Source organism: Ursus maritimus, unplaced genomic scaffold (assembly GCF_017311325.1).
Source record: "Ursus maritimus isolate PB19 unplaced genomic scaffold, ASM1731132v1 scaffold_1, whole genome shotgun sequence".
NCBI lineage: Eukaryota > Metazoa > Chordata > Mammalia > Carnivora > Ursidae > Ursus > Ursus maritimus.
In genome coordinates this window covers 83530866-83555908 of record NW_024423343.1, presented here as the reverse complement: position 1 = coordinate 83555908, position 25043 = coordinate 83530866, and the positions used below count along the sequence as shown (strand labels likewise).

General features: G+C 36.9%; 1 protein-coding gene across 1 annotated transcript in view; it reads left to right on the top strand.

Annotated features, from left to right (window-relative positions):
• ARHGAP15 (Rho GTPase activating protein 15) overlaps positions 1–25043 on the top strand; it is a 594269-nt gene that overhangs the window by 367931 nt on the left and 201295 nt on the right. The window contains 1 exon segment of the mRNA XM_008695878.2: positions 6823–6921. Within this exon segment, the coding sequence (XP_008694100.1) occupies positions 6823–6921 (99 nt within the window).

Genomic DNA, 25043 nt, shown 5'->3' with positions numbered 1-25043 from the left:
CAACCAACTGGGCATCCTCTGTTGGAACTTCCCATCTTGAGCAATTGAAGGGTGTAAGTCATCAGAACAATGCTGGTGGTGGGGGTGGTAATGTAAATAGCATCCTGACCCCTCTGCCAGAGTTACAAGACTCCAGACCCAGCAGTGTATTTCCTTCTTCTTATTTCGTGGATCTCCTTTGGACCTTTGGTTTGAAACATCTCCAAGACCAGTTCTCCAGCCTCAAGAAATTAATAAACTATTTTGAGTTCCAAGTAAATTCTTTGAGTTCCCTCCCACTCTCATTCCTCAATATCATTCAAATAAATTCTTTGTGTAAGATAGCCCCAGTGGTCGGGGGTCTGGGTGGCTCAGTCAGTTGAGCATTGGACTCTTGATTTCAGCTCGGATCATGATCTCAGGGTTGTGAGATCGAGCCCAATTGAGCTCCATGCTGGGTGTGGGGCCTGCTTGAGATTCTCTCTCTCCCTCTCCCTCTACCCCTTCTCCCCCACCTTGCATGCATGCACAGGCACACATGCACTCTCTCCTAAAAAAAAATAAATAAACAAATGAAAGATAGCTAAATAAACAAACAAATAAATAAAAAATAAAGCCCCAGGGTTTTCGTGTTTTTTTGTTTTTTTTTTTTAAATTGCAGCCCGAACCCTTGACAAATATACCTCATGACCAAAATAATTGTCTGATTTGAGGAGTGGAGGCATGGGTAGGTCAAAACCACTCGATTTGTTATTATTGCTTTCTGTTCCCCTCCACGTTCTTCATGTATGTGTAGTTCTAGGTGCTTTGTTTCCCTTTTTAAAATTTACTAGACTAGCTGCAACGGCAGCCCTGTGTCCTGAAAGCAGAATAATCATTTTGAAAAGCATGTGGAGACTGTCTTCCTGGGTAAATGATGATAACACCGTCACATTATTTGAACATTTAACTGCCTCTATTGAGTAGTTTTCCTCATAGTTTTGATTCATTTGGAATCTAACTGACAAAGATCCCATTACTGGGTGTTCTTTCCATAATTTGTCAAAAAATATATAGCAGAGATGAGGGAGAATGAAGCTAATTTGTAATCTGGGAGACTTAACCTGGTTATGCTGATGAACTAACTAAATCGGTCAAAAGTTTGAGAGTTTAAAGATTAAAAACCACCATTTCCTAGTTAAACTCTAATTCATTATGTAAACAACATGATTTATAAGTGCAGTCATGTGGAAGGTCTATTTGTTTTTCTCACCAAAAGATGCTTTCAAAGAGAAATTGCTGAAAATGGATTTTCTCCAACCAATGTGTTGCCTGCCACCCCTGGTATAAACGCTGAAGCAGGAGAAGGAAGACATAATGATCACACTAGCCAAGGCCATAGGCATTTGCAGAGCATTCCAAAAATATTGGCACCTCTAGCAAGAGGTGTTTTCTAAATACAAAAAGTTGTCAAGAGAGGAAGAAAGGATTACCAGTGAGCCCACAGATGGGAATATAGGTAGGGAGTCTGGAGCTCGGGGTTCTGGGCTGTTCCATTTTTTTGGAATATCAGAAGGAAGGGGAAAGCAGAAATAATCCTTAGTGTTGTGCCAGGACAACAGGCATGGAAGTTAAGGGGGCAAAGCTAGTTCATTAATGCTTGCCAAGAAAACAGAATACTTTCTCTCTCCCTCCCTTTTTCTTTATACTATTTTAAGATAGAAAGTTCTGTGGTTCAGACACATTCCTGCAATTTAATGGTCCTCCTTGGTGTAGCAAACCCTGGATGTATCAAATTTACAGATGGGTGGCAATCCTACAACAGCCCTGAAATTTGACATTGACACTTTAGCTAAATCTCTATAATTTGCTTTCTTTAGATATCACTTTTTACTTTGCAAAGTCATTTCATGTGCATCATCATCTCCTCTAAGTTACATGATCCATCATTTTATGTTGAGGGCTAATGTCGTAGTCAAGATTCTTTTCATTGTATTTGATAGAAACTTGTCCAAACTGCAAAAGTAAGAATGGAATTTATTGGACTACTTAATTGCAAAGTCCAAGGGACAAGGAGAGCTTCAGGCATGATTGGATCCAGCGGCATAAATGCTATCAAATCTTTATTTCCTCCATCGCTCAGCTTGTTTTCCACTCTGTTGGCTTAATTCTCCAGTATGTCTTCCCAGAAGGTGGCAACATAACTTCTGGAAGCTCAGACTCATATTCCAATAGTTTATCAATTCCTGTAGAAATAAGGCTCCTCTTTCCCAGTAGCACTAGAAAAAGCCTTAGGATTTACTCCACCAGATAAACTTGACCTCTATGTTCATGTCTGAACCAATTACTATGGCCAGGTAGAGGAAATTCATTTCATCCTTGGAGCTAGAGGTGGTGGAGTCAGCGCTACTCAAACCAAATGGCAGCCAACATGAGAAAGGCATCATCCCCAAAGGAAAACCAGAGTGATCTTACCAGAGAATAAGAGAATAGTTACAGGGCCAGTAAAACCAATAGACATCCACCATACTCTTCCTAACCAGCATCATCTGTAACGGTCGATCTCACTGTTTAGCCAAGACTGGCACTTTCTATTGTGACCGTAAAACCTCTCCTGAAACCTTCTGGCCAATGCTGTGTTCATGTTTTGGTCAAGTTTATTTGGTTGCGATAAACAGAAGTTCACTCAAAAATACTCAAATAAAATGGGAGTTATTGTCACAACCCAGGTATGTCATGGCACCCCATGGAAAGGACAGATGATCTCTGGAGTCAGGCATCAGAAAGTGAGGACCTAGGATGTGTCTGCTTCATTCACCTCTCTCTGCAAATTAGTTCCTGGGCCCAGTCACCCATTGCACACAGCCACCTCCCCATATGGCTGTCCTTGGCACCCATGGTCTAAATGTACGCAGTCTTACATTTAAGTCCCTGATGCTAACTACTTAAGCCAGTAGTGTCCCAATTCTTATCATTTTGTGGGAGAATTTCGTTGCCTGGGCTTGGGTTATAGGACAGCCTTGCATTTAATAAACTTCACCACAAGATTGAATTCTTAATTCTAGAGCCATACGTTCTTGGGTCAGTACAGCCAGTTTAAAGAGTGGCTAGAATTAAGAAGACAATTTTTGGCTTTTCTGGTAACTAGTCAAAGCAAACATCTCCCTTCTGTCTAATGATGTTGATCATCTAGGCTCTTTTCTCACCAGGACAAATATCGGCAATCAAGAGGGGACTGTTTTTCAATGAGGGATTGCCTGCACTTGCCTGGACCACCCAGTAAGTGACAGTGGTGCACCTCCCCCACCTCCCACTTTAGAACAACCAAAAGTAGCCAGTGGTGCACCTCATCCCCTCCAGGGCATTATGGAAGAACACCCTGTGGTTGAAATTCACTCCAATCTACCCAGCTCAAACTCTTTCCCAAGACCCATCTTCCCTTATAATTTTTACTCACAATACAGTGTCCAAAGGAAGTCTATAGCCAAGCCCAACATCAGTGAAATGGGAGAAATAAATGTTGCCCACTGTAGTGAGTTTTACCACACAGTCACATGGCAAAAGAGATGAATATACAAATCTAATTCAGAGAAGATGAGAAGAATCGTGAACAGTGATTAAATTTACCACAACTCTCTTCTGATTTTGGTCTCCATAACACCTTCCTAGGTGGTCACATTAGCCTCTTAACTAATCTCCTGGCATTCAATCTTCCTCACAATCTGTGCCTCTATTTGGTTATGAACGTTTTGGCTGTAGGGGATAGAATTATCCCCTACAAATGACTTATATTATCTCACATAGTAAGAAATCTAGAAAAAAAATGTTTTGGGTTTAGAACTTCGACAATGTCATTGAGGTCTCAGGTTTCTTGTGACTTTGAAATCCTGTTAGCTTTTGTCTGCAAGCTTAATGTCTCATGGCGATAAGATAGCTGCAGTAGCTCCAAGCATCACATGATTGCACAGCCATGTTCAAAGCAGGAAGAAAAAAGAAAGAGTGCCTTGATATACCCCTCTCCTTTTATCTGGTTAAAAAAAAAAATCTCTTGTAGCTTCCCAAGTCATTTCTCCTTACATTTGACTGATTGGAGCTATCTAATTACCCAGAGCTGCAAGGAAGGCAGAAGTCAATAGGGAACATTTTCAGGCTCTGAATGGACTCTAAAAACAGGAAGTCAGGAAGGTAATAGTGTATGTATAAGATATCGTTGTGTCTGCACACTTTCAAATAATTTAACCTACTTGACTAAATATTTAAGACTCTTATAAGACCATCTTCATCTTCTTTCAAAGCTTAATACATCAAGATTTCTCTAAATAAGAAAGAGTGAATATTTCCCTCAGCACATTTCATTCTTCCTGTCATTCTTCCCATCGCTGATGTGTTTGTATACCTTCTTTCCATCTATCCTAAATGGCCTTTTGTCCCCTCTCTTACCTCTTCACTTAAGTCTTACTTTTCCTTGAGGATTCGGTTCTTCTCTGGGAAGTCTTCCATGGGCACCAAAGGGTGGTCTGATGTCCTGCTACATGCTCAACATATATTCGTGAAATTTATTTGAATCATAATTTCCCTTAGAGCGTTTTGTACTTTATAGCAATTCTTCCAGACTATAATCTCTAGCCAATTTAAATCATTCCATCTGAAGTTGTGGGTTATTTTTCTTAAATAATAGTTTATGTCATTTTTTTCTTATAGTGGTGGCTCACTGTTTTTGAACAAATCTTTGTTACCTGACCAGTATTCAAAGCAAATACCCACAATTATTTCCCACTTCTCTACACTCTGTTGATATGTTTTGGGCTTATCATCTTTCTGTCTCTTGGATGAAAATGCACATTTTCATATTGAAATATATTTGTGCTTTAGCCTTAATTACTTTCCTCCCTGCTGGGTTGTCCTTAACCGAAGCCATCACCTTTTCTAAGAAATGGGTGAAAATCATGACTTCTTTGAAGTCTCACCACATTCCATTTGACTACCCCTTTGTAATATTTCACTTACCGTTACGGTGCATTTTATTCTTCTCCCCACTTCTACTACAAATATATATTTTTTAAATTTATTGAAGACCTCCACTGATGATTAAGACAATGTCTTGCAGTCAATCATTTAATACATGTTTGTTCAACTTCTAGTATATGCCAAACATTGTCTACTTACTAGGGACCCAGTAAGAAAGGAAATGGGTGTAGTCTTTACTCTCCTGGGTTTTGTATTCTAAGCAGGGGAAACAACTAACCAGTAAGCACATCAGTCCAATATGCCAGGCAGAAATAAGTGCTCTAAGGAAAGTAAAACAGGGAAGTATCATGGAGAGTTCCTATTGCAGAGGGGCCATTTTTTAGAAAAAAAGTGGGTAAGAAAGGCTACAAGAGAGAACTAGTGCAATGAAGTTTCACGCAAAGGTCATATCAGTGCAAAGTCCCTGAGGCAGAATTGTGCTTGGCATAGACAAGAATCAGTAGTGTGGACAGAGTGGCTGCAGGCAAGTGATGAGGGGGAGAGAGGAGAGAGGAAGCAAATGAAATCAATTAATGGGTGGAAGGGCAAATCACGTATTACCTTGGAAGTTGCAATAGGGAACTGGAGTTCATTTTGAGCAAGATGGGAAGCCCTTGAACCTACTAAATATTTGATTCACTCTCAGTAATAAACATCTGTACTGTTTTTTAATCTGGAAATGGATGGTGGTGAAGATTACAAAAAAATGTACATGCGCTTAATGCCACTGAACTGTTCATGTAAAAATGGTTACAATGGTCAATTGTGTGTTATGTATATTTTACTGCAATAAAAAATATCTATGAGTGAATCCTGTGAGCCAGAGTCTGTGCTAAGCAGTGGTGACTGTACAAACACACAGAGCAGGTAGACACTCCAAATCTGCTTTGAGAAAATATATTCCATGTATTATAAATGTAAATACACAATGCAAGGTAGTATAAATCATGTTCCAAATGAGAAGACTAGGCTAGGATTTCAGAGTGTGTTCTCGGAAGTCTTAGTCTGGAGAGATGCCCTTTGAAATAAAAGGATTACTCAAATAAGTTTGGGAAATAGTGCATCCTCCAGCCCTTTGTGGAGATTCCCAGCGCAGACTGGCATGTCACAGGCTGTAAAAATACACATGAAAGAAACCTGTTTAACTTTGTTTAACCCAACATTGCTAAACCATTTTGATCACAGGACTTTTTTTTCCCAAATTGCCTATTAACATCCGGAGGAACTGGTAGTCCAAAGAGCCTACGTTAAAGGAGACACAAAACTGAGATAGGAAGAAAAGAGTTTGTGGAGAAAATGTGGTCAGAGCTGAGCTATAAAGGAAAGGGGATACTTAGATTATAGAAGAGGAAGGGCATTCAAGGCAGGAGAGATGTTAAGAAATCCACTTCAAAGTAAATCTCCTGGAACTTGCCTCTTCAAATATCATTGACCCACTGAACGAATCTTCTAAATATACTGATAAAATTATAATTTTGGTGATCATTGACAAATTTCTTCTAAAACACTCAAGACACCAATTCATTAAGATTAATTACTTTGTAGAAGTTTTCTTAATTCCTTGTCATTATTTTATAAACAACAAAGTTATGCCCAGAGAGACTATAACTTACTCTGTCATCCCGGCCTAATCGATGGCAGAGTGTTAGTTTTCCTTCTCTGGGCCCAGAGTCCTGTTCCATAAAGGAGGGAGTTATGGCCTTTGTATCTCTGCAATAGACCCTTCGGAATTAAAGCAAAAAATCGATTCCTGTGCAAGACATAGATTTCAGCATGCAGTGGGTATGGAAACGGAATCAAATTAAAGAACAACGCAATCTTGGATTTTAATGAAGCTCATCTTTGTTTCTTTTGCAGATCAAATTTTTGGCTCTCATCTGCACACAGTGTGTGAACGTGAAAATTCCACAGTTCCACGGTTTGTAAAGCAATGCATTGAAGCTGTCGAAAAAAGAGGTGGGTAACTGAATATGCAGTAATTTCCCCCCATTAGCGCACCCTCTAAACAACCCATGCTCAAGTTAACAGCGCCACTTGATTTGTCTGGGAAGCCATGCAATTAAAACTTGACTTTTGTTAATCAGTTAAGAGGATCAAGTTTCTTATTAACTTCAGTTTGTTTTTACAATAGGGACATCAGTAATTCCCACTAATGTTCTTTTTTTTTTTTTTAATATTTTTTCTGTCTGACATGTTGTTGATTCAATTGCAAACTTCTTGTTTTCAAGCCAGTGATAAAACATTCATAAAATATCAGCACTCACAGTGTTAGAACCCTCCTAACATTCATGCTGGTAGATGTTGTGCCAGAACAATTTTTGGTAAGCCCCCAACATTACCCAAGTGAAGCAAATAGCATTTCTACTTGCAAACAGTGATATCCCGTCTTCCATGTGTTTCTGTTCGCTATGGAAGAATATGGCTAACTGGTTCTCCTGGAACAATTAACAGATGTACCTCCAGTGTTAAGATGACCTTTGATTCCTATATTTCAGCATTCTGTTTTTCATCGGGAATTATTTCATCTTACCACAGGGAACAAAACAAAACCCAATTGACTCATCATTTCTTTGCTAGTCTATCTGTGGGGTGTTTTTCCTTCAGACTATGACTTCATTCATTCAAGGTCATTTTCCCTGGAAGATACATACAGTAGATGCAGAATCTCAAAAAATGTATTGTATAAAAATGTGAAGCTTCATCACCATCTGTTACAAGTTTACAACATATTCCCAGGATCTAGGGGGATATATATCATGTAAAAGATAGAGGTGTTTTCAGAAAAAGAATTGGTGAATCTTATTCCCATTTTCAGCTCCCAGTCTCTTAAAACAATAGAACCAAGGGGAAAAAATCTTTACCAAGTTATCTACTAGGAAAAAGCCATTTTAATTCTCTCAGTGTTACCTGGCTTTATTATAGAAGCATAATAAAAATGGCCTGCAATTTCCAACTCCTGGAAATTCATACTTTAATTATACTGTAAGGACAGCCTTGGGATCCTATTATTCCCATATCAGTAGGGAATGAGAGAATAACAAGAAGGGGACGAGTGGGTAGGAAAGTAGATAAAGAGAGTGGCTTTGGGGGAAAGCATATCAACACATCAGAGAGAAGAGCCCAGAGCTCACAGAGGGTAGAAAACAGTAAAAGCAGAACGAGCACAAGGAGAGGTATCTGTGAGGAATGGAGTCAATTGGAGTTTAGAGAGAAATGTGTTTTTATTGCATGTTGCAATCTCGTCTAATTTTATAAGTTCATAATTTAGAAATAAATATTATTTAATAAGTACTTAAAGCCAAAATGGATCACTGAGAATGTTATAATGTTATTATTGCCAATAGCTAAATTATCATCATTTTCAGGAAATCTTCATCCACTTATAAATACTCAGCACCGACAGTGTGAGCACTATTATATTAGAGCAAATATCCGAATAGGACTTTGGGAGCTGTATATAATAAGACGTGTGCACATACAGTGAAAGAACTCTGTACCTCTCTATTTATGTACATACCCGAGGCAAAATGAAAACTCTGCTAGATACAGCCTGGTGGTGTGCAGATACCATAATACTGTAGAGTGGAAAATATCTATAAATAGAAACTGTATCTTCTGTTCACGGCATTTTGTTGGCGATTTTTAATAAAATAAGACAATGTTTTTGCTGACAGCAGCAATCATATCTGGCATTATATTTCATTGTCCCAATGTTTACTCTTAAAATGAATTTGTAGATGCAGCACTAAACAGGCGCTAATCACACATATGATTATTAAAATAACTCCTAAGCATTTTAATGAAACTCAAAGACTACAATTCCACAAAGCAACTGATAATTCAAAGCACTTTGGCAGTGTCAGCTTAAAGGAACTCTATGGAAATATTCAATAAAAACTCAGAAGCACAAGATAAACCTCTCACATCATTGCAAGATTTACAAATGTGTACTTTTGATTATATTTTTCTATGATCATTTTGTTGGATTAATATTCTTACATTTATACGCCAATTCTATTTACTCAAAGTGTTGTTTTTACTAAATTCTGGCAGAAAGCACCTTAGGACAGAAATAATTTATGTGAATCTAAGTCCAATGTTTATGCAGGCTTCTGATGACATTTTATGCCGGGGTTGGTATTAGGAAGTAGCATATAAAGGTGCCAAGTCTCTCAGCACGGCTGGGACTCAGCATATCTAGAGCCCTCCTTCTAATGGCCAGATCCTCTTCCAGCCAAGATACTCAACTGCAGAGTCATGGGAAATGCTTATGGACCAGTTATGGGAAAGGCGCATTTAATGAAAATTTTGTGTTTACTCTCACAGTCTTAGGGAAATGGCCTCAAAACTCACTATAGCAGTACACAGGGTGTTATAAAAAGATTTGTTTCCTTTCTCTCTTTTTCTCTTAAGATTATTTCCCACATCTTTACAAAAAAATCATCTGTAAATTGTAGCTGTATTTTTTTAATGCTTCTTACATGCTTGATTTTGAATGAAACAGTATCAGGAACGCAGATCTCACCATTGATTGACTGATTGATTGATTGATTCATTCATTCATTCATTCAGTTATTTGTCTTGCTTGCAATTGACAGAACCAAATTGCTCATGCTCCTGTAGTCTACCCAGGGAAATTCTGCCCAGTGCTTGGCACAGTTGCATTCTTAAATCAACCCTGGTAAAGTGATATTAGTCACATTTTAAATTTTGCATCTCACAGACATGCCTAGAAGAAAATCTATTAGTGAGCCGAATGTAAACCAATTTAGCGAATAACTTGTTTAGTGTGTTTCCTTATCTTGATTTGGTTTCCTTTATTCCTTTAAACCACCAGAGCATTCTCCCCCTCACCAACTATTATAACCAGATTAAAGTTATTTCTGTGGTTTCTGACATTGTCTGCTCAGCCTAGAGAACATACACAAAAGTCGGAGGGAAACTGTCAAGGAGCATGTTAGTCTTTAAAGCTCTTCCAAGGGGTTCATTCACGCTTGTATTGCCTTTACAATTGTAGAGCATGAGTAGTGTAAGCAGCCAAAGAAAAACTCAGTTTGTGTTTCTTCTTCCAAAACAGTTTCTGTGCAAATATCGAATCACTGTTCAGCTAATGCTCAATACATATGATAAAGTGACCCAAAGCCTGAGGTCATCTGATACTTTTCTTTGAGGTCCGATGAAACAAGCATGCAGAGGAGGCATTGTGACATACTGGTAGGATGTAGGTCTAAGCAGGGAGAAGTCCACTTTTCACTCCTTTATAGAATACTTTGTGTAGCTTAGAAAGACTCCAAAGTATATAGGAATCGCGTGTGAGCTATATCACTCGGAAGACAAGGGCTTAGGAGAGGTGACTTAAACAAAGTATATAGTCTACACTGGGGCAATTGGTATTAAGACCTTAACCTATAGTTCTTTGTATGTAAACATATAACTGGCTGACTGCTCTGTGAAGGTGCATCCCTGAGAAAGAGCCTTACATGGTACCTGACATACTGCAAGCACTCAGTAAATATTGGTTGAATGATGTAACATATGTAAGTGTTGGTTGTATTCTAGCAACGAGCAGCTACCCACGTGCTTACCCATGTGTCATTTTGCATGCTACTGGGTGAGAATATAGAGGAAATATACATTAAGCAAAAAGACAGTTTGCTGACTACCAAACTATGATGAGTGTTATGAAACAAAAGCCCAGGTATTAAAAGAGAAAATAAGCCTTATAATATTCTTTTTTAGGTAAGAGGAGTTTGTTTGCTTAAAAGTCACATAGTAGGGAGTGTGGGGGTGGGGGAAGGGGAGATATTGGTGAAAGGGCACAAAATTGCAGTTATATAGGATGAACGAATCTAGTTATCTAATGTCCAGGCGAGATGACTATAGTTATTCTAGGTCAATAGATTTCAGGTGCTCTCATCACACACACACACACACACACACACACACACGCACACACACACACACACACACAAATTAGTAGATATGGGAGGAGATGATATGTTAATTAGCTTGACTGTAGTAATCACAGCAAATCATCATGTATACCTTAAATATATCCAATATGCTAAATATATTATGAAATATTACCTAATACTAAATATACAATTAAATACATTTTAAATGACATAATAAACCTTCAATAATAAACACGTATTTGTCTGGTTTCAGCCTTCTGCGGAGAGCAGAGTTTAATTTTACCTTATTTCTCAGGTTATTTTCCTGACATATCAATGCCCACGCAGTATTAAGAGTCACTTCATGTGGGGCACCTGGGTGGCACAGTGGTTAAGCGTCTGCCTTCGGCTCAGGGCGTGATCCCGGCGTTATGGAATCGAGCCCCACATCAGGCTCCTCCGCTATGAGCCTGCTTCTTCCTCTCCCACTCCCCCTGCTTGTGTTCCCTCTCTTGCTGGCTGTGTCTATCTCTGTTGAATAAATAAATAAAATCTAAAAAAAAAAAAAAAAAAAAGTCACTTCATGTGAGATACCCAAAAAACAGCCCTTTTTCCACCCAACGATACCAAACTTCCCCAAAGACTTCCTTCACATATAATGGAGTTATCTAAATGAATAAACATATTTCTATTCTAAATATATTTTTATGTATCTAATATATTTTTGTCTGTAAGGGAATAGGACCATTTAAAAAAGTTAATTTCATTTGCACAGGCATTCATCCTTTGGAATATGGCTTAACGATGCATTCTTCCTCCATGAGTCTCAGTCCTAGTCAGTATGCCCCCAGACTACTTACTAGCATTAAAATGACACCTAGAGATCGTTCACAAATGGTGGGAATGTACATAACACTACTGAACTATACATTTAAAAGTGGCTAAGATGGTAAACTTTATATCATGTGGGGGTTTTTTTGAACCACAATTAAAAATAAATGGTACCTTGTCTTCCAAATTTGAAGATTCCAGCTATGAGCTACTTTGCAGAAGATCTCGGCAGATGCTTATCAACAAGTTTGTCCTCTTTCTTTTTTCTGGAACACAAAATACTATGACAAAAATGATACACAAAGTTACATTTTTGACTTGGTGCCCAAAAGCCACCCTGGGATCCATAACCTTGCTTTAAAGATTTAAGAAAGACCTTTAGTCTACTTCTGAGAAGGTCCTTAGCCTCGAAAACTTTATCTCTCAACTTGACTTCTTAGCAGCTGTTATATTTTTTTTGCTGTCGTTTGTTTGACAGGATCCAGTTATAGGTTCCGATGTCTGTTTAAAGAAACAAGGAGGCTGTTGGCTTTAAAATTCCCTCATTGCTTGTGTGATCAGCATTTTCCCAGGCTTTTCTACATAGTTTGCCAAGCAAAGGGACTGACCTTTTGTAGCAAACACTTTTTCATTTCAAAATGCTCACTTTGATTTTTGTCCCATTTTATGCTCATTCCAAACTGTTTACAACCCACTAAAAATGACTGTGAATTATATGTTTGTGTAATGGATTCCTTTTGTGGTCGGAGTGGAATGTTTACTTTGAACAATTAGTTATCTTTGGGTAGATTATAGCAACTTGGAAAAAGAATGGCCAGAATTATTATTATACCTTAACTATTTCTTTTTGGTAATCCCTCTGCTATTACATGAAGTTTGAGAGAATGTCACGTCAACAAGCCCATAGCATTATAAATGAAATCTATTTCTCCAATGTGGGAATATTTAGACATAATTGTTAATATTATACGAAGGTATAGTTATATACTTACTCAGGGATATACTTATCTGACTCCTAAAATTCAGAACATCAAATTACATAAATACATGGATCTTTAAATACATAAAATAAATACATGTATATTCACTATGTGTGTGTGTGTGTGTGTGTGTGTGTGACATTTGCATATTAGGTAATGTACGCACATGTATGTATTTATTATACAAATAACAGACATGATTATAGTATAGCTATTTTGCTAAGACATACCAAGCATTATACTTATGAATATAATTTTCCTGGTACTCAATTCAGTGCATCGGTCTGCCTCTTGTGATCCTAGCAAGCATTCACTTGCAAAAATAAAACTTTTCATAGTCTTTTCCCCATGCCTGAGAATCCAGACCCCTAAAGTACAGATCAAATTGCCTTCACTAGACAAGCTCTGCTCCCAGTTCTGCTAATTTTGTACTGTTCATTCTTTCCCACTTTGGGATAATCTATTATAGTTGGATCCAGGCACGCACGAAAGGCTGATACTTCCATGAGGAATGTGCAATTTGTACTGTTTAGTTTGTGACGAGATTCTTGAAAACTTTTATGATTCTATCTTGTTCCAGAGAGACTTCTGCTTGCTAGTTTTATAAGCAGTGAGTGAAAAAAAAAAAGTAACGAAAACAAAACAAACTGATAAAAATTACATGCTCCAAAAAAAAAAAAAAATCAAGAGTTCAAGATAAGCACTTTTTCTTTTTCCCCAGAGAATATTTGTGGACTGAACAAAAATGTTTCTGAGGGCCCTGACCTATGTGTTGCTTTTTTCTTTTTTTTTAAGTGCTTGCTTTTCATGCCTAAAGTTAGGCATCCACATGCAATTACAAAAGAGCTGATCATCAAATAAGCTCCGTGCAAGTTTGCAGCGAATTTTCCGTAGGTTTTATTTGTGAGTTAAAATTAAGCCCGGTTTTGTGTTTTTGTGTTTTGTGTTTTGTTTTGTTTTGTTTCGGTGCAACCCCAACGACAGCCACCTTCCTGACAGCTAGAGTGTTGTGCCGGGTCCAACTTGGAATTGGCTCTTTGGGGTAGTCGTGCTGGGGCCTCTGTGTCTGTAAGAAAGCCACATTCAGGGCTAGAAGGGAAGACAACATCAAAAAAGAGTAAACAGGAAACAGCCAGCAAGAGTATAAAAGAGAAACTGGGGAAAGACAAGCAAAAGAAATCAGAGATGACAAGGTGGAGAGAGAGAGAGAGAGAAAACGCTGCATTTTGCAATTAGAAAAACAAATGTGGATAAAAGGGCATGCTTGTGAGGCCCCGTAATGAAGAGAAGACGGTGATTGAACCAGTTACCAAGTGGACCATAGTTACCTGAGACCTGCTTCTCTGTTCCAGAGAAACTTATTCCCACTCAAGAAAATACTTGTAAGTTAGATCTTGCCGGGAGTGGCCAGCTTAACTGAATGTTCACAAATTCTGTGTATACGCATGGTTAGGAATTAACTCACTGTACTTATTAGTGACATTTCATGAAGTTTATCTACATTAGCAATACACAACAGCCTTATTATCAGAAAGAGAGCTTAAACATAACAGAAGTTAATGGAAGAATAAATGTGCAGTTCAATAACCAGCAAGGCTATCTAACGTATCCAGCAATGTGGCTCTGGTCAAATCAGTCAGTGGCTATTCCCACACTTTTGCGTCCAGAATGCATGAGAATAAATAATATCTCTTCCCAGATAAAGCCTGAGTCTAATTTCCAACCTCCACCCCCAAATCCACCCCCATGTTAAAGTTTAGGTTCTTACCATACTTTCCCTTCGAGTCAGTTGGAAGGAAACAGAGCCAGAATTAATACCCTAGGAAATTAGTCTCTTATTGTGTGAATGGAGGATTTAAATAATGCAACACCTCTTCATGTCGAGATGTAATAGTCGAAAATATCCTATAGCGGTGTCATTTATATGATGAGAGTTCTGGGTCTGGGAGTTTTTCTATTATAAGCCCCCATATTCAGAAGTTAATAGTTCAACCATAAAAATAATCTTGGCTGAAAGTTGGCAGGATGTTTTAGCCTGGAAGCAAATGTTTACAAAATTTGAAAAAAAAAAATCACATGCATTTGGAAAGCTTTCAGGTTTTCAATAAAAAGGCGCAAAAAAAAAAAAAATAAGGCAGACAGAGATTTTCAGATATTTGTTGCTCTGGGATTCAAAAATGGATTTGTAGTTTTTAAATAGAATTTTAAAAATTCTTGTTGCATAATGTGAACAAAGTGATTAAAAAGAGAAGTTATCAAAAAATTATCAGAGCTCTCACAAGAATGTCACTCTGTTTTGTGAAGTAATCTGTGGTTTATTGGTTGAATCTATACGTTGTATTTTTATAAACATTTCCCTAGAGCTTAAAAATTTGTGATAATTAAGGAATCTTAAATTAATGCAGGAAGCTATGAATGAGAACAAAATATTATACTCTTTTGTGAGTTTCCTAATAAAAAATGTTCCCTTTTAAAATGTCTAGAAAAGAATTTTTTTTCCAAGGAATTGTCACACTTTCAAATGAAGTGTGCTAACTTAAGCATTAATCATTGATCTACATATATATTAAAAGGCATACAGATTCCAGAAGTAGTTGCACGGGTCCATATAATTGAACATGGCATATTTTCTTCTATAGGATTTTTTGGAGTAATTTATTCATCCCCCTTAAGAGTCATGTCTTAGAGATTCTTCTAAATTCTGTGAAAGGTTATCTTACAGTCTGTGGAATTAGATGTGTGTGTTTTTCTTGGGTTCAAGTAATCTTTTCATTGCTAGTTTTATACCTTTTTGCCAAATTTTATAATTTTCAAGCCACTTCCTATTTTCAGTTCAGACAAAAAAAAAAAAATCAGGGGCACGACACTTTGGGAGGAAAAACTGCAAAACCAAAATAGCTTTAAAATGATACTGCTGGAAGAGTTCTTGAGCTTATAGTAGGACTGTAGACCCAAAATGTCAAATTACCCAATTTTTAAGGAAATAAGAATGTCCTGAGATTTAGACTGAAAGCACAGCTTACAGAAGAAAAATATTTAAAATATTACCCTCGGTCCATCGTGTGCCACTTCATATAGAGAACGTGGATTTATTTTTAACTTTTCATAGTACCTGGCACATAATGGATTCTCAATAAATGATAAATAAATGGATAAATTACATTCAACGTTGCCTAAATCTTCATGGAAAGCTGCACACCATTGTTATACCTGTATATGGTTGAAACTAAAAAAAGAAAAATCAACAACCAACAGTTGTTGGTTAAAGGCAGCTGTATGATTTGCATGGTTTCCCAATCTGTTTTCTAAACATGCAAACCATTCTGATAATGGTATATTATGTCTTTCTAAATTATATTCTTTTCTATCTATACCCAGCTACACTAAACATTTGAAAGTATGTTTCCTTAAAGATTTTATGTTCATCAGTTTTTGGGTACTACGTTTAAGGGTGCCATGCAGCCACTAATAGAGTACCCATTTTCTACTCATTTTCATCAGAGGAAGTCATATCCCATTAAACATTGTTTCAACACCAATAGTCTGCTGTTTCTAATCAAGTAATTGAATGGCAACTATGACTTATAAGTGACATGCCTGAGAATAGTCAGGAGTAGGCTCGGGTCTCATAACCGCACAAGTAGAGCACCATATCTTTTCCTCTAATTCAGACTTGGAATAACATGCTGGTGCTGTTCTGAGTGTTCATTTACTTCCCCATGAACATCTCACCTTCTTGATTCAGTGATTATTTTTTACATAAATCTGAGGAAGTTTTTATTTTGATGATAATTTCTTGAGTTGAAAGAGTCTGCCAAAGAATTTGAAATAAGTTATATATGGTCAACTACACAGACTTACCAACTGGAAGCTAATGAAGACAGGATACCAATACTCTAAATTCTGACATGATTTTGCTATTGGATATTGATTTCATTTTCTCCAAATTTACTTGATGTCAGAAAAGTTAAACTCTGCTGACCTTATCAAAAGCCCTCTGAAGACTTTGAATATGCAGGTGTCATTAAAATTGGACTGCTACCTTTCTTGTCTTAAAAGTGATGGTCTTCTTGCTATATTTTGCATTTTTTACTGCTTGGGCTAACTTGACTCTTTAGTCTCCCTACGAGGCAGTGGAACACCTAGCAGACAGTATTGTAATCACTGTAGTAAAGTTTCTTTCCTTTAGTCTTAAAGGTCGCCAGTTGGCCTGTATTTGAAATTGCGTGGCATAATATTGGAGTCCATGCTCTTAGCCCAGAGTTTGACAGCATAAGAAATGTGTGTTTTTCTCTGGATTTGATCCTTCACTCTGGGATTTCTCTATCCATTCTTTCAGTGTAATCTCAATGATACCAAAATCTTCAATAATTTCTTCAATGACTTCAAAGTTCCTATTTCAGAATAACTCCTCAAGCTATGTGTTATTCTCAGAGCTGTGGTCTAAGAACAACCCTTCTTGAATTTTCCTCCGGCATCTCAAACTGAACTTCTTCAAACTGCATTTATCACTTTCCCTAACAAACCTATTCCTCCTTCTTGTTCTTTAACTCAGTCAATGGCACCATGCCTTTTTTCCCCATTCTTCTTTTCTTTTTTTCTTCCCATTCTTCTAAAAAGAAATATGTTGGATATTTTAGACTGTTCTCTCTACTTACGCAGAGCATTATTCACCAAGTTTAATAATCTCTCCTTTCTTACTATCTCTTAAATCTGATTCTTCCTTTCATCTGCTATGGCATTGATTAGAACCCTGTAATTTCTTTTGAGATCAAACTCCTAAGTGAGATTTTCTGCCCAGGCCACCTTCTTAATCATGACAACATCATTCTTCATGAACATAAATAGAATTGTAGTATGCCTTCTTAGAATATCCCTCCAGTAGTTTCTTTTCTCCATCAAGATAAACAAAATTCCACACTAACTATCCCCATAAGCATATGACCTCTGTCTATTGTCCAGCTTCATATTCTCATAAGCTGCTTCCTATGCTCCAGGAATATCAACTACATCAAGTTTTCCAAAGGTTGATATTTTTCCATGTGCTGTTCCTTCTCTCTAAGGACCCTCTCCTTGCCCATCCACCTGCCAAACTCATATTCATCCTCTTGTGCATTGCACAGGAGCCCCCTTCTTCAAGGAATATTCTCTGACTTATATCCCCAGACACCTCTCCATGGTGTCTTGAACATTATTAGGATTTCTCTCTGCAGTGTTCCAATGACAGCTTTGCTCTCCCTAATACAGCCCTTATTGCATGGGGCTATAATGGCTGGTGCCTTTACCTGTTTCTCCATCTAGAGTATGAGTCCCAGAGTCTAGGCATTGTGTCTGGTTCATTTCTGTCTCATCAGTGCTTAGCACACCAAAGCTGGCATATGGTATGGGCTTAATTCATGATTTATGATTAAATGGATGAATAGGTAGATATTAACCAAAGTTCCTTTTCATCCATCCATCCATGCATTTATCCTTAAGGACTCAAATCCTATATACTGAAGATTCATTGAACTATTAGAAGAGATAGTGAGTAGATGTCTCTTGAATCATAACATGAAGTCATATTATCCAGAAGGAAGAGAAACTACCTTAAAAGTGAAAGCAAGGAATTTTTTTTGATTGTTTGTAGCATGGCCAATATGTATCTATCATATCCATATCTATATCCATATCTATATCTATATGATATACCATATTAGTAATAGTCTACAATAGGATGAGATAAGACAGAAATAGAGCAATGATTCTGGTGTTCAGGACAGGTTTCAGACAAAACAGACTTTCTCGTCCTTCATAGGGTGAAACCAAGTCTCTCAACAAATAGTGTTAAATTATTTCATGAACCTGAGGGATTCAACTAACACCAGCCAAATTTGATCCTTTTGAGATCTAACAGTATCATAAGAGTAGGACTATCATCTTTCTGGTTCAAAAAATGATGTTCTTTTATATGTAACACTCTGGGCATTGTGCCTACTTCCCTGTAAGTTTGTGTATAATTTTTCCCATTATCACCCCCTAGGTCTCTTTCACCATCACCACTTTCCAGGCATCTACCGTCCACTGAATAGCCATGTTTTTGATTATCTTTTCCCAAATGTATTAGCTTGCATTATTTAAGGCTGAATCTCTTTTTATTATTTCCTGCTCATATTTCTAAACTCCTTAAGTCCATTTGTATGATTCTTTTGTCTTCACAGATGTCCACAGTTCCTCCCAATTTAGTATCATCAGCAAATTTAATTAATGCTCTGTTTACCTCTCTTTCTAATGAAACCAGTCCCCTGTTTCATTTCATCATACAAAGTAAAAATATATTGGCAATAAAACAGTCCGAAGAAATGTTCCCTCACTGTAGGAGGGGAAGTTCAGGATACAGCAAAGAACCGTGTGGTGAGGAGTGGACAGGGCAGCAGGGTGGTGAGCTAGTTTGCTATTGCCCTAAAGCAAAATCTTTTTCACAGCAACCACATTTGGCAGATTGCCTGGGTTGGTGCTGGTGTGTGTGTGTGTGTGTGTGTGTGTGTGTGTGTGTGTGTTCTGAAAGGTAACTATGTTACCCTAACTGAGGACTTTTTACTAAAGATATATTTATTGATACATGAAAAGCATATTTAAAACTACATACACAATTACAAGTGCAAGCTAGTAACAATTAATCCATAGTTTAGCTACACACCTAGATATGGATACATACATCTGGATATATACAAACTCATAATCATTTTCACTGGGCTTTGTCTAACATTCACTACTGTCTAAATTTTTATCTCAGTTTTTAATTTGGTAAATGGTTTAGATCCAAATTACCTATTGGGTTTAAATCAAATTCCTTATAAGTGTTAGATTTATAGACTAAAGAGAATTTTTATTCAGTTGTACCCAATAGACAAATGTCAGTAAAAAAAATATATTTTAACCTCTAGAATTTATAGGCTAGAAAGGTGAGCTTCATCACAGAAAGAGGTTTTACTTGTTAACTTTAAAGTGAGCAAGACTAATGGTCTTTAAAGATGTGGCCATACAGATGAGGGGGGTGTTTTCAGTAAGGAAAACAAAAATGACATTTATTAAGCACCCACTATGTGCCACACATAATGCTAGTACTTTCCAACATGAGTCTAATACTACAGATTTAAAACCTATGTTACTTACTACCTGATATTCCATAGACTATTCCAAACTCCAGTAAAATTTCATAAATATTTGCCATGTTGCACATGAAGAGCCAATCTTCGAAATATGGATCAATTAGTATAAATCTACTGACTCTAAGGAGGAAAAAAAAAAAACCCTTTCATGTTTATGCTCTGATTAGGACAGACAGATGGTAGACCAACATCTCTATTGGTATGTAGAGAAGACAATGCATGCTCTCAGTGTTGAAATGAAGGCTGATATATACTTTACATATAGCACAAGGTCACCAAAGATGTTATCACTGAGGGGTGATGTTAACAAAATAGTGACTGGGAATACTGTTAAGTAGTCACAGCCTCATATTGTTTTTGTAGTGAGAAAAATCTGATGCATAATGCATTCTTATGCGAGAATTTTCTCAGATGCCAGGACTTTACAGGCATAACTTTCATAAGCTTTAATGGGAGTTTCCTGCCAGCACCTGTTACAGTATAGAGTTCTTACTTTTCACACATAATCCAAGACTGGCTTGGAACACTGACTTGGAAAAACTAATATAGTGAAACCTTCTTATAATGTTTCCTCACATATAATGTTCATCTTTTAATTCTTGGTCTGATATATGTATGTACATGTTTTCCTTTCAAATTCTTTTCCCACCAGAAAGGCTTTTTTTTTCACAAGCTTTTTATGGATAGGAGCAGATAAAATAATTTCTTTTTTTTTTTTACTGGGTAAACTACTAGAAAAGGCACATAGGCGGAAAGTTATTAGGATAGAAATTAAACTAATGTTACAAATCAACTCTTCTTAGCTGGAAATAGGTCTAGAAACACTTTGGATTCCCAAGGAGCCAGCAGAAACAATTAGAGTGCAGTGTGCAAAACAACAATCACCATGGATCCAAAACAAGGGTCACAGGTCAAAATAATATAGTTTGGCCGTATTTTCCTGTGTCTTTACAGAACGAATATGGGAAACTTTAATATTTAAAATGATATTGCATTTAACCCTGTGGATAAATCAGCAGGGTAATATTTTGTATAAAGGAGAGTTAAAAAGAATTCTTAAAATTTCATATTTTTAAAATTAAGTCCCACAAATTGTCCCCCAAAACAAAGAAAAAATTAGTGTATCTGTTTAACTCAAACTGTTGGAGATTGCACAAAAATACTATTTCATGAACAATAACTTCCCTTTTAAAGGTGTTTGAAGTCCCCTCTTGTTTACTATTTCTAACATACATGCCATATAAGAATGAAAACAGACCTCTCTACTCAAAATCCTGTATCATTTATTGTCCCATTTGACAGCATGGTGGGCAGGGGAATGTTTACTTATTAAACATTTTTAAATAGTGAATTTGAGTTCCATATTTATAACAAGATATTATAAGTAATGTTGGTAGGTTGAGTTAAAGTTGGAAGGTGTCTGAAATCCTGAAACCATTAAATAAATAAATAAATAAATAAATAAATAAATAAATAAATACCTGTTAGTGAAATTTGTCACAGGGGCAAAACTTGAGTCTGAACAAGGACAACTCCAGGACAGATCAGGGTGTATTTTTGGTTCTCATTTGCTCCCATCTTTTTCTTTGCTAGAGTGTTACATTACTTTTTAATGGCCCCTTAAACACTGTGCCTGACCTCCAATCCCCTCCTCCTGGCAAACGTGCCTTAGGAATATCATTTATACTTTAACTTGAAGTTCAGACATCCTTTAAATTCCTTTGAGTGTTACCTTGAGTACAGTTGTTTTAAGCGGTAACAACAATTTAGCATTAAGTGTCTTTGTCTCCTACTAGAGTCCTTTCCAAGCACCAGGGAAGAAGGGTTTCATTCTGTTTTGTTCTTTTCGATAAGGCAAAGAAGGGCAAAGGGAGTTATACTGACACCTCTAAAAGCATGCTGTGTTCCCAAGCTTAGTATCTTCCTCCTCTCTAAGGGTTTTGCTTGTAGCGTACTTTGCTCTAAATTTGGACAAAATAAGGTCATTATTTTGATATTATGGCCAATGAATTAATAGAAGTGCATTTGTTTCTGGGTCTAATAGTCTTTGTTAAGGTTTGTTTGAAATTTGAAAGTAGACTGGGAATCCTGGACCTCATGAGGCCGCCATCGTTCAGGGCTGTTTGTCTTCCGCTGATGAACCTTAGGCTGAGTTACCTGGGGAGACTTCAGGCCACTACAGGGCTGAGAGGTTTCGGATGGAGCCCGTGGTCTAGAGCAGGCAGCTGCACACCCAGGGCAGGAGCAGAGGACTGACACGGCGGGAAGCGTCTCCAAGACTGTGTTTTCTGCAGGCACGGTGCAGAAAGGAGAAAGGCCTGATTTTCAGAGATCCCATGATTCCAAGGACGAACCTCAGTTTAGAGCATTATACTCACCTCCAATGAAAAGATCATTATATAAGTTGTCTCTGAAGAAAGATAATTTATTACACTTTTCACATGATGGAAAATCATGATGATGATAAGAATAAATTATGTTTAAGGATAAAATGTGTTTAGACAGGCTGAGAAACGTACCTTTCCTTCCCTGAATCTTTAAATACAGTAAGAACAACTCCATTTCCCTGTATCCTGGTATATCTGAAAATAGAAAATCCAGGCAGAATAAGCATTTGGATAATGCTAACTACCTTGGCTTAATTTGCAACCAATAGAGGATACCTGCTTCCCCTTTCTGTTTCTTTCCCATTGTGTATCACACTTGCCCTCTTATCCTCCATCTCCGCCTGTTCCATAGCCTACGCAAGTGAAGTCTTGTTGTACTTTCTGTCCTTGGAGCTGAAGTCTGCTGTCAGGACAAAATCAAATAGATTAATCTACACTAAAGTGCACGTGATTAGTGAGGTTAGATGTGAAATCTTTCCACAGGATTTGAAGACAAAGGGATAAAATTCTAATTGCATAATTTTAGGCATAAGCAAAATTGTATGAAAGGAACACTTTAGAACAGAGTTTTCATCCCCAAGCTTCTGAAAAGATGCCCTAAATATAGCCTTTGCAATTAATGTTAAGACTAAACTTGGGGACCGATGGTGTAAAGTCCAGGTCTCCGAATTGATAATCTTTCATTTCTAACTTCTACAGTCAGCTATATTCGATCATCATGGATTTTCTAATATTCTTAAGATCAAAATCTGCCAGCCCTTAGGGAAAATGGGGAAATTGAGACACTATTTAAATTTCATACAATGGAAAACATGAGATGTATTTGTAACTTGGCTTCTTACCTCTTAGAAAATTACATATATGGGATAGACATCAATCAATATCATATTAATGAACATCAACGTATGTAGCATGTCTCAGTTTAATATACTTTCTTTCTGTAACAATAGATCAGAAAGAAGTGTTAGATACTAAATATGCATACACACACACAAATATTTCAATAAGACTTTTTATGCAGACCTATGTGACAAAATCCTCCAGAAGCAGGAAATCTGGTTTGTATTATACTAGTGCTAGATGAGCTTAAATAAGGGAACAATTGGTATTGGAATGTCTTTTTTTTTTTTTTAAGTCAACAAGTAATGTTTTGAGTAACTGGAGTGTGTGCAATGCTTTACTAGACAGTTAACAGTCCTCAAGTAGTAAAGAATGAAGCTGAGGATAGAGGTCTTTCCTACACCACTAAAAGAGATCTTGCCTTCCCTTTCTACTTAGGGAGTGATAGTAGAAGTTAAAAAGCCAACCCCAATACTAGCTTTGGGTCTTTATGCATTTCTTTTCATACGGGACCTACAATCATGAATGACAATGGTATAAATTGTTCAGAGATAGTTAGAGCTTACAATTAGGGAAAACGATTATGTCTTTTAGGCTGTATTCTAGAAACCTTGTATTTGTATTTCCAAATCTGGGTGTGATTTGTCCAATAATAGAATAGTTTGTAAAATACTTAAATTTTGAGATTTCTATTTTGCCTCATAAAGATTTGGAATCTGATATCATGGGTCCTAAAGCATGTTTCAGATAAATTAAAGATATACAATAGAGCATTAAAGGACACTCAATAGTTTATCTTTCAGTCTTTTTCAAATGAACCTATAGGAACATAAACCTATATCATAACAAAGAAATGCAATTGATAGCATGATATTTTGGTAATGAAATAAATATCATTATTGTTTTTTGTTTATAATAATACACATAATCTTACATATGCCTATATGTATACATATGCACACATACAAAATAATCAGAAATATATAAAATAATAAATAAAACCAGAATCATTTTTGTAATCCCACTGTATACAATTATTATTAATAGTGTAATGCATAATGTATATATAATACATATAGCATATTATAGTTATATATAATGTACTGCATAATATATATAACATATTGCCTAACTGTTTGAGGATATAATGTGAAACTTAATATATTTCATAATGTTGTTTCCTTCTAAAGTTGGCTATAGAGCATATACTAACCTGAGTGTATTGTTCAGATGTGTTGCATGTGTGAAAATATTAGAGACTGCTGGTGCCATTGTTACTAACTCATCAATTTGTGTGCAGGATTCACTGTTAGTGCCTCAGAACAATACTAGGACTACAGCTCCATAATATCTGGACTGTGTACTCTGTTCATTGCTGTAACTCCAGTGCCTAGGACACTTTTGCAATATAATAAATGCTTAATCAATATGTGTTAAGTGGTATTCAAGGTTGGAGTTCACCAACTCAAGGTCTTTCCATCCAGAATAGATTGGAATTTTTCTTTCCTTCTGTTGAACCACAATTTAGCACAGGTCCATTTGCCAAAAAGAGAGGATTTTGTACTAGCCCCATGTCTCTGTTTAGCAGAAGTATTAACAATACCCACATGATACTCTCTCCTGTATTATCAAAAAGGAAATCATAATCTTATTTATGTTTCCCGAGAAAAGGAAGTTTAATCTTTTCAGTCTCATTCACTGTCATGACCAGGAGCCCCTTCTTTAACTAGAAAAGAGTCTAACGGCACCAGAATTTCTCAGAAGTTTGTCTGTGATCTAAATAGGACTTTACCGATGGTAGATACACTCAAACAGGTTTATAGTATATCTTGCCTTTGTGTCTGGAATTCTGCTTCCCTACCCCACTTTAGAGGCAGCAGCCAGAAGGGCTGTCTCTCACCTGAATGCTTAGCAGAAGCAAGCCATCAAAACCCTCCAGGAAGTGGCTAGCTAAAGGGTCTGAATTAGAGGCACCTCCCCAAAGAAGATCAAAAG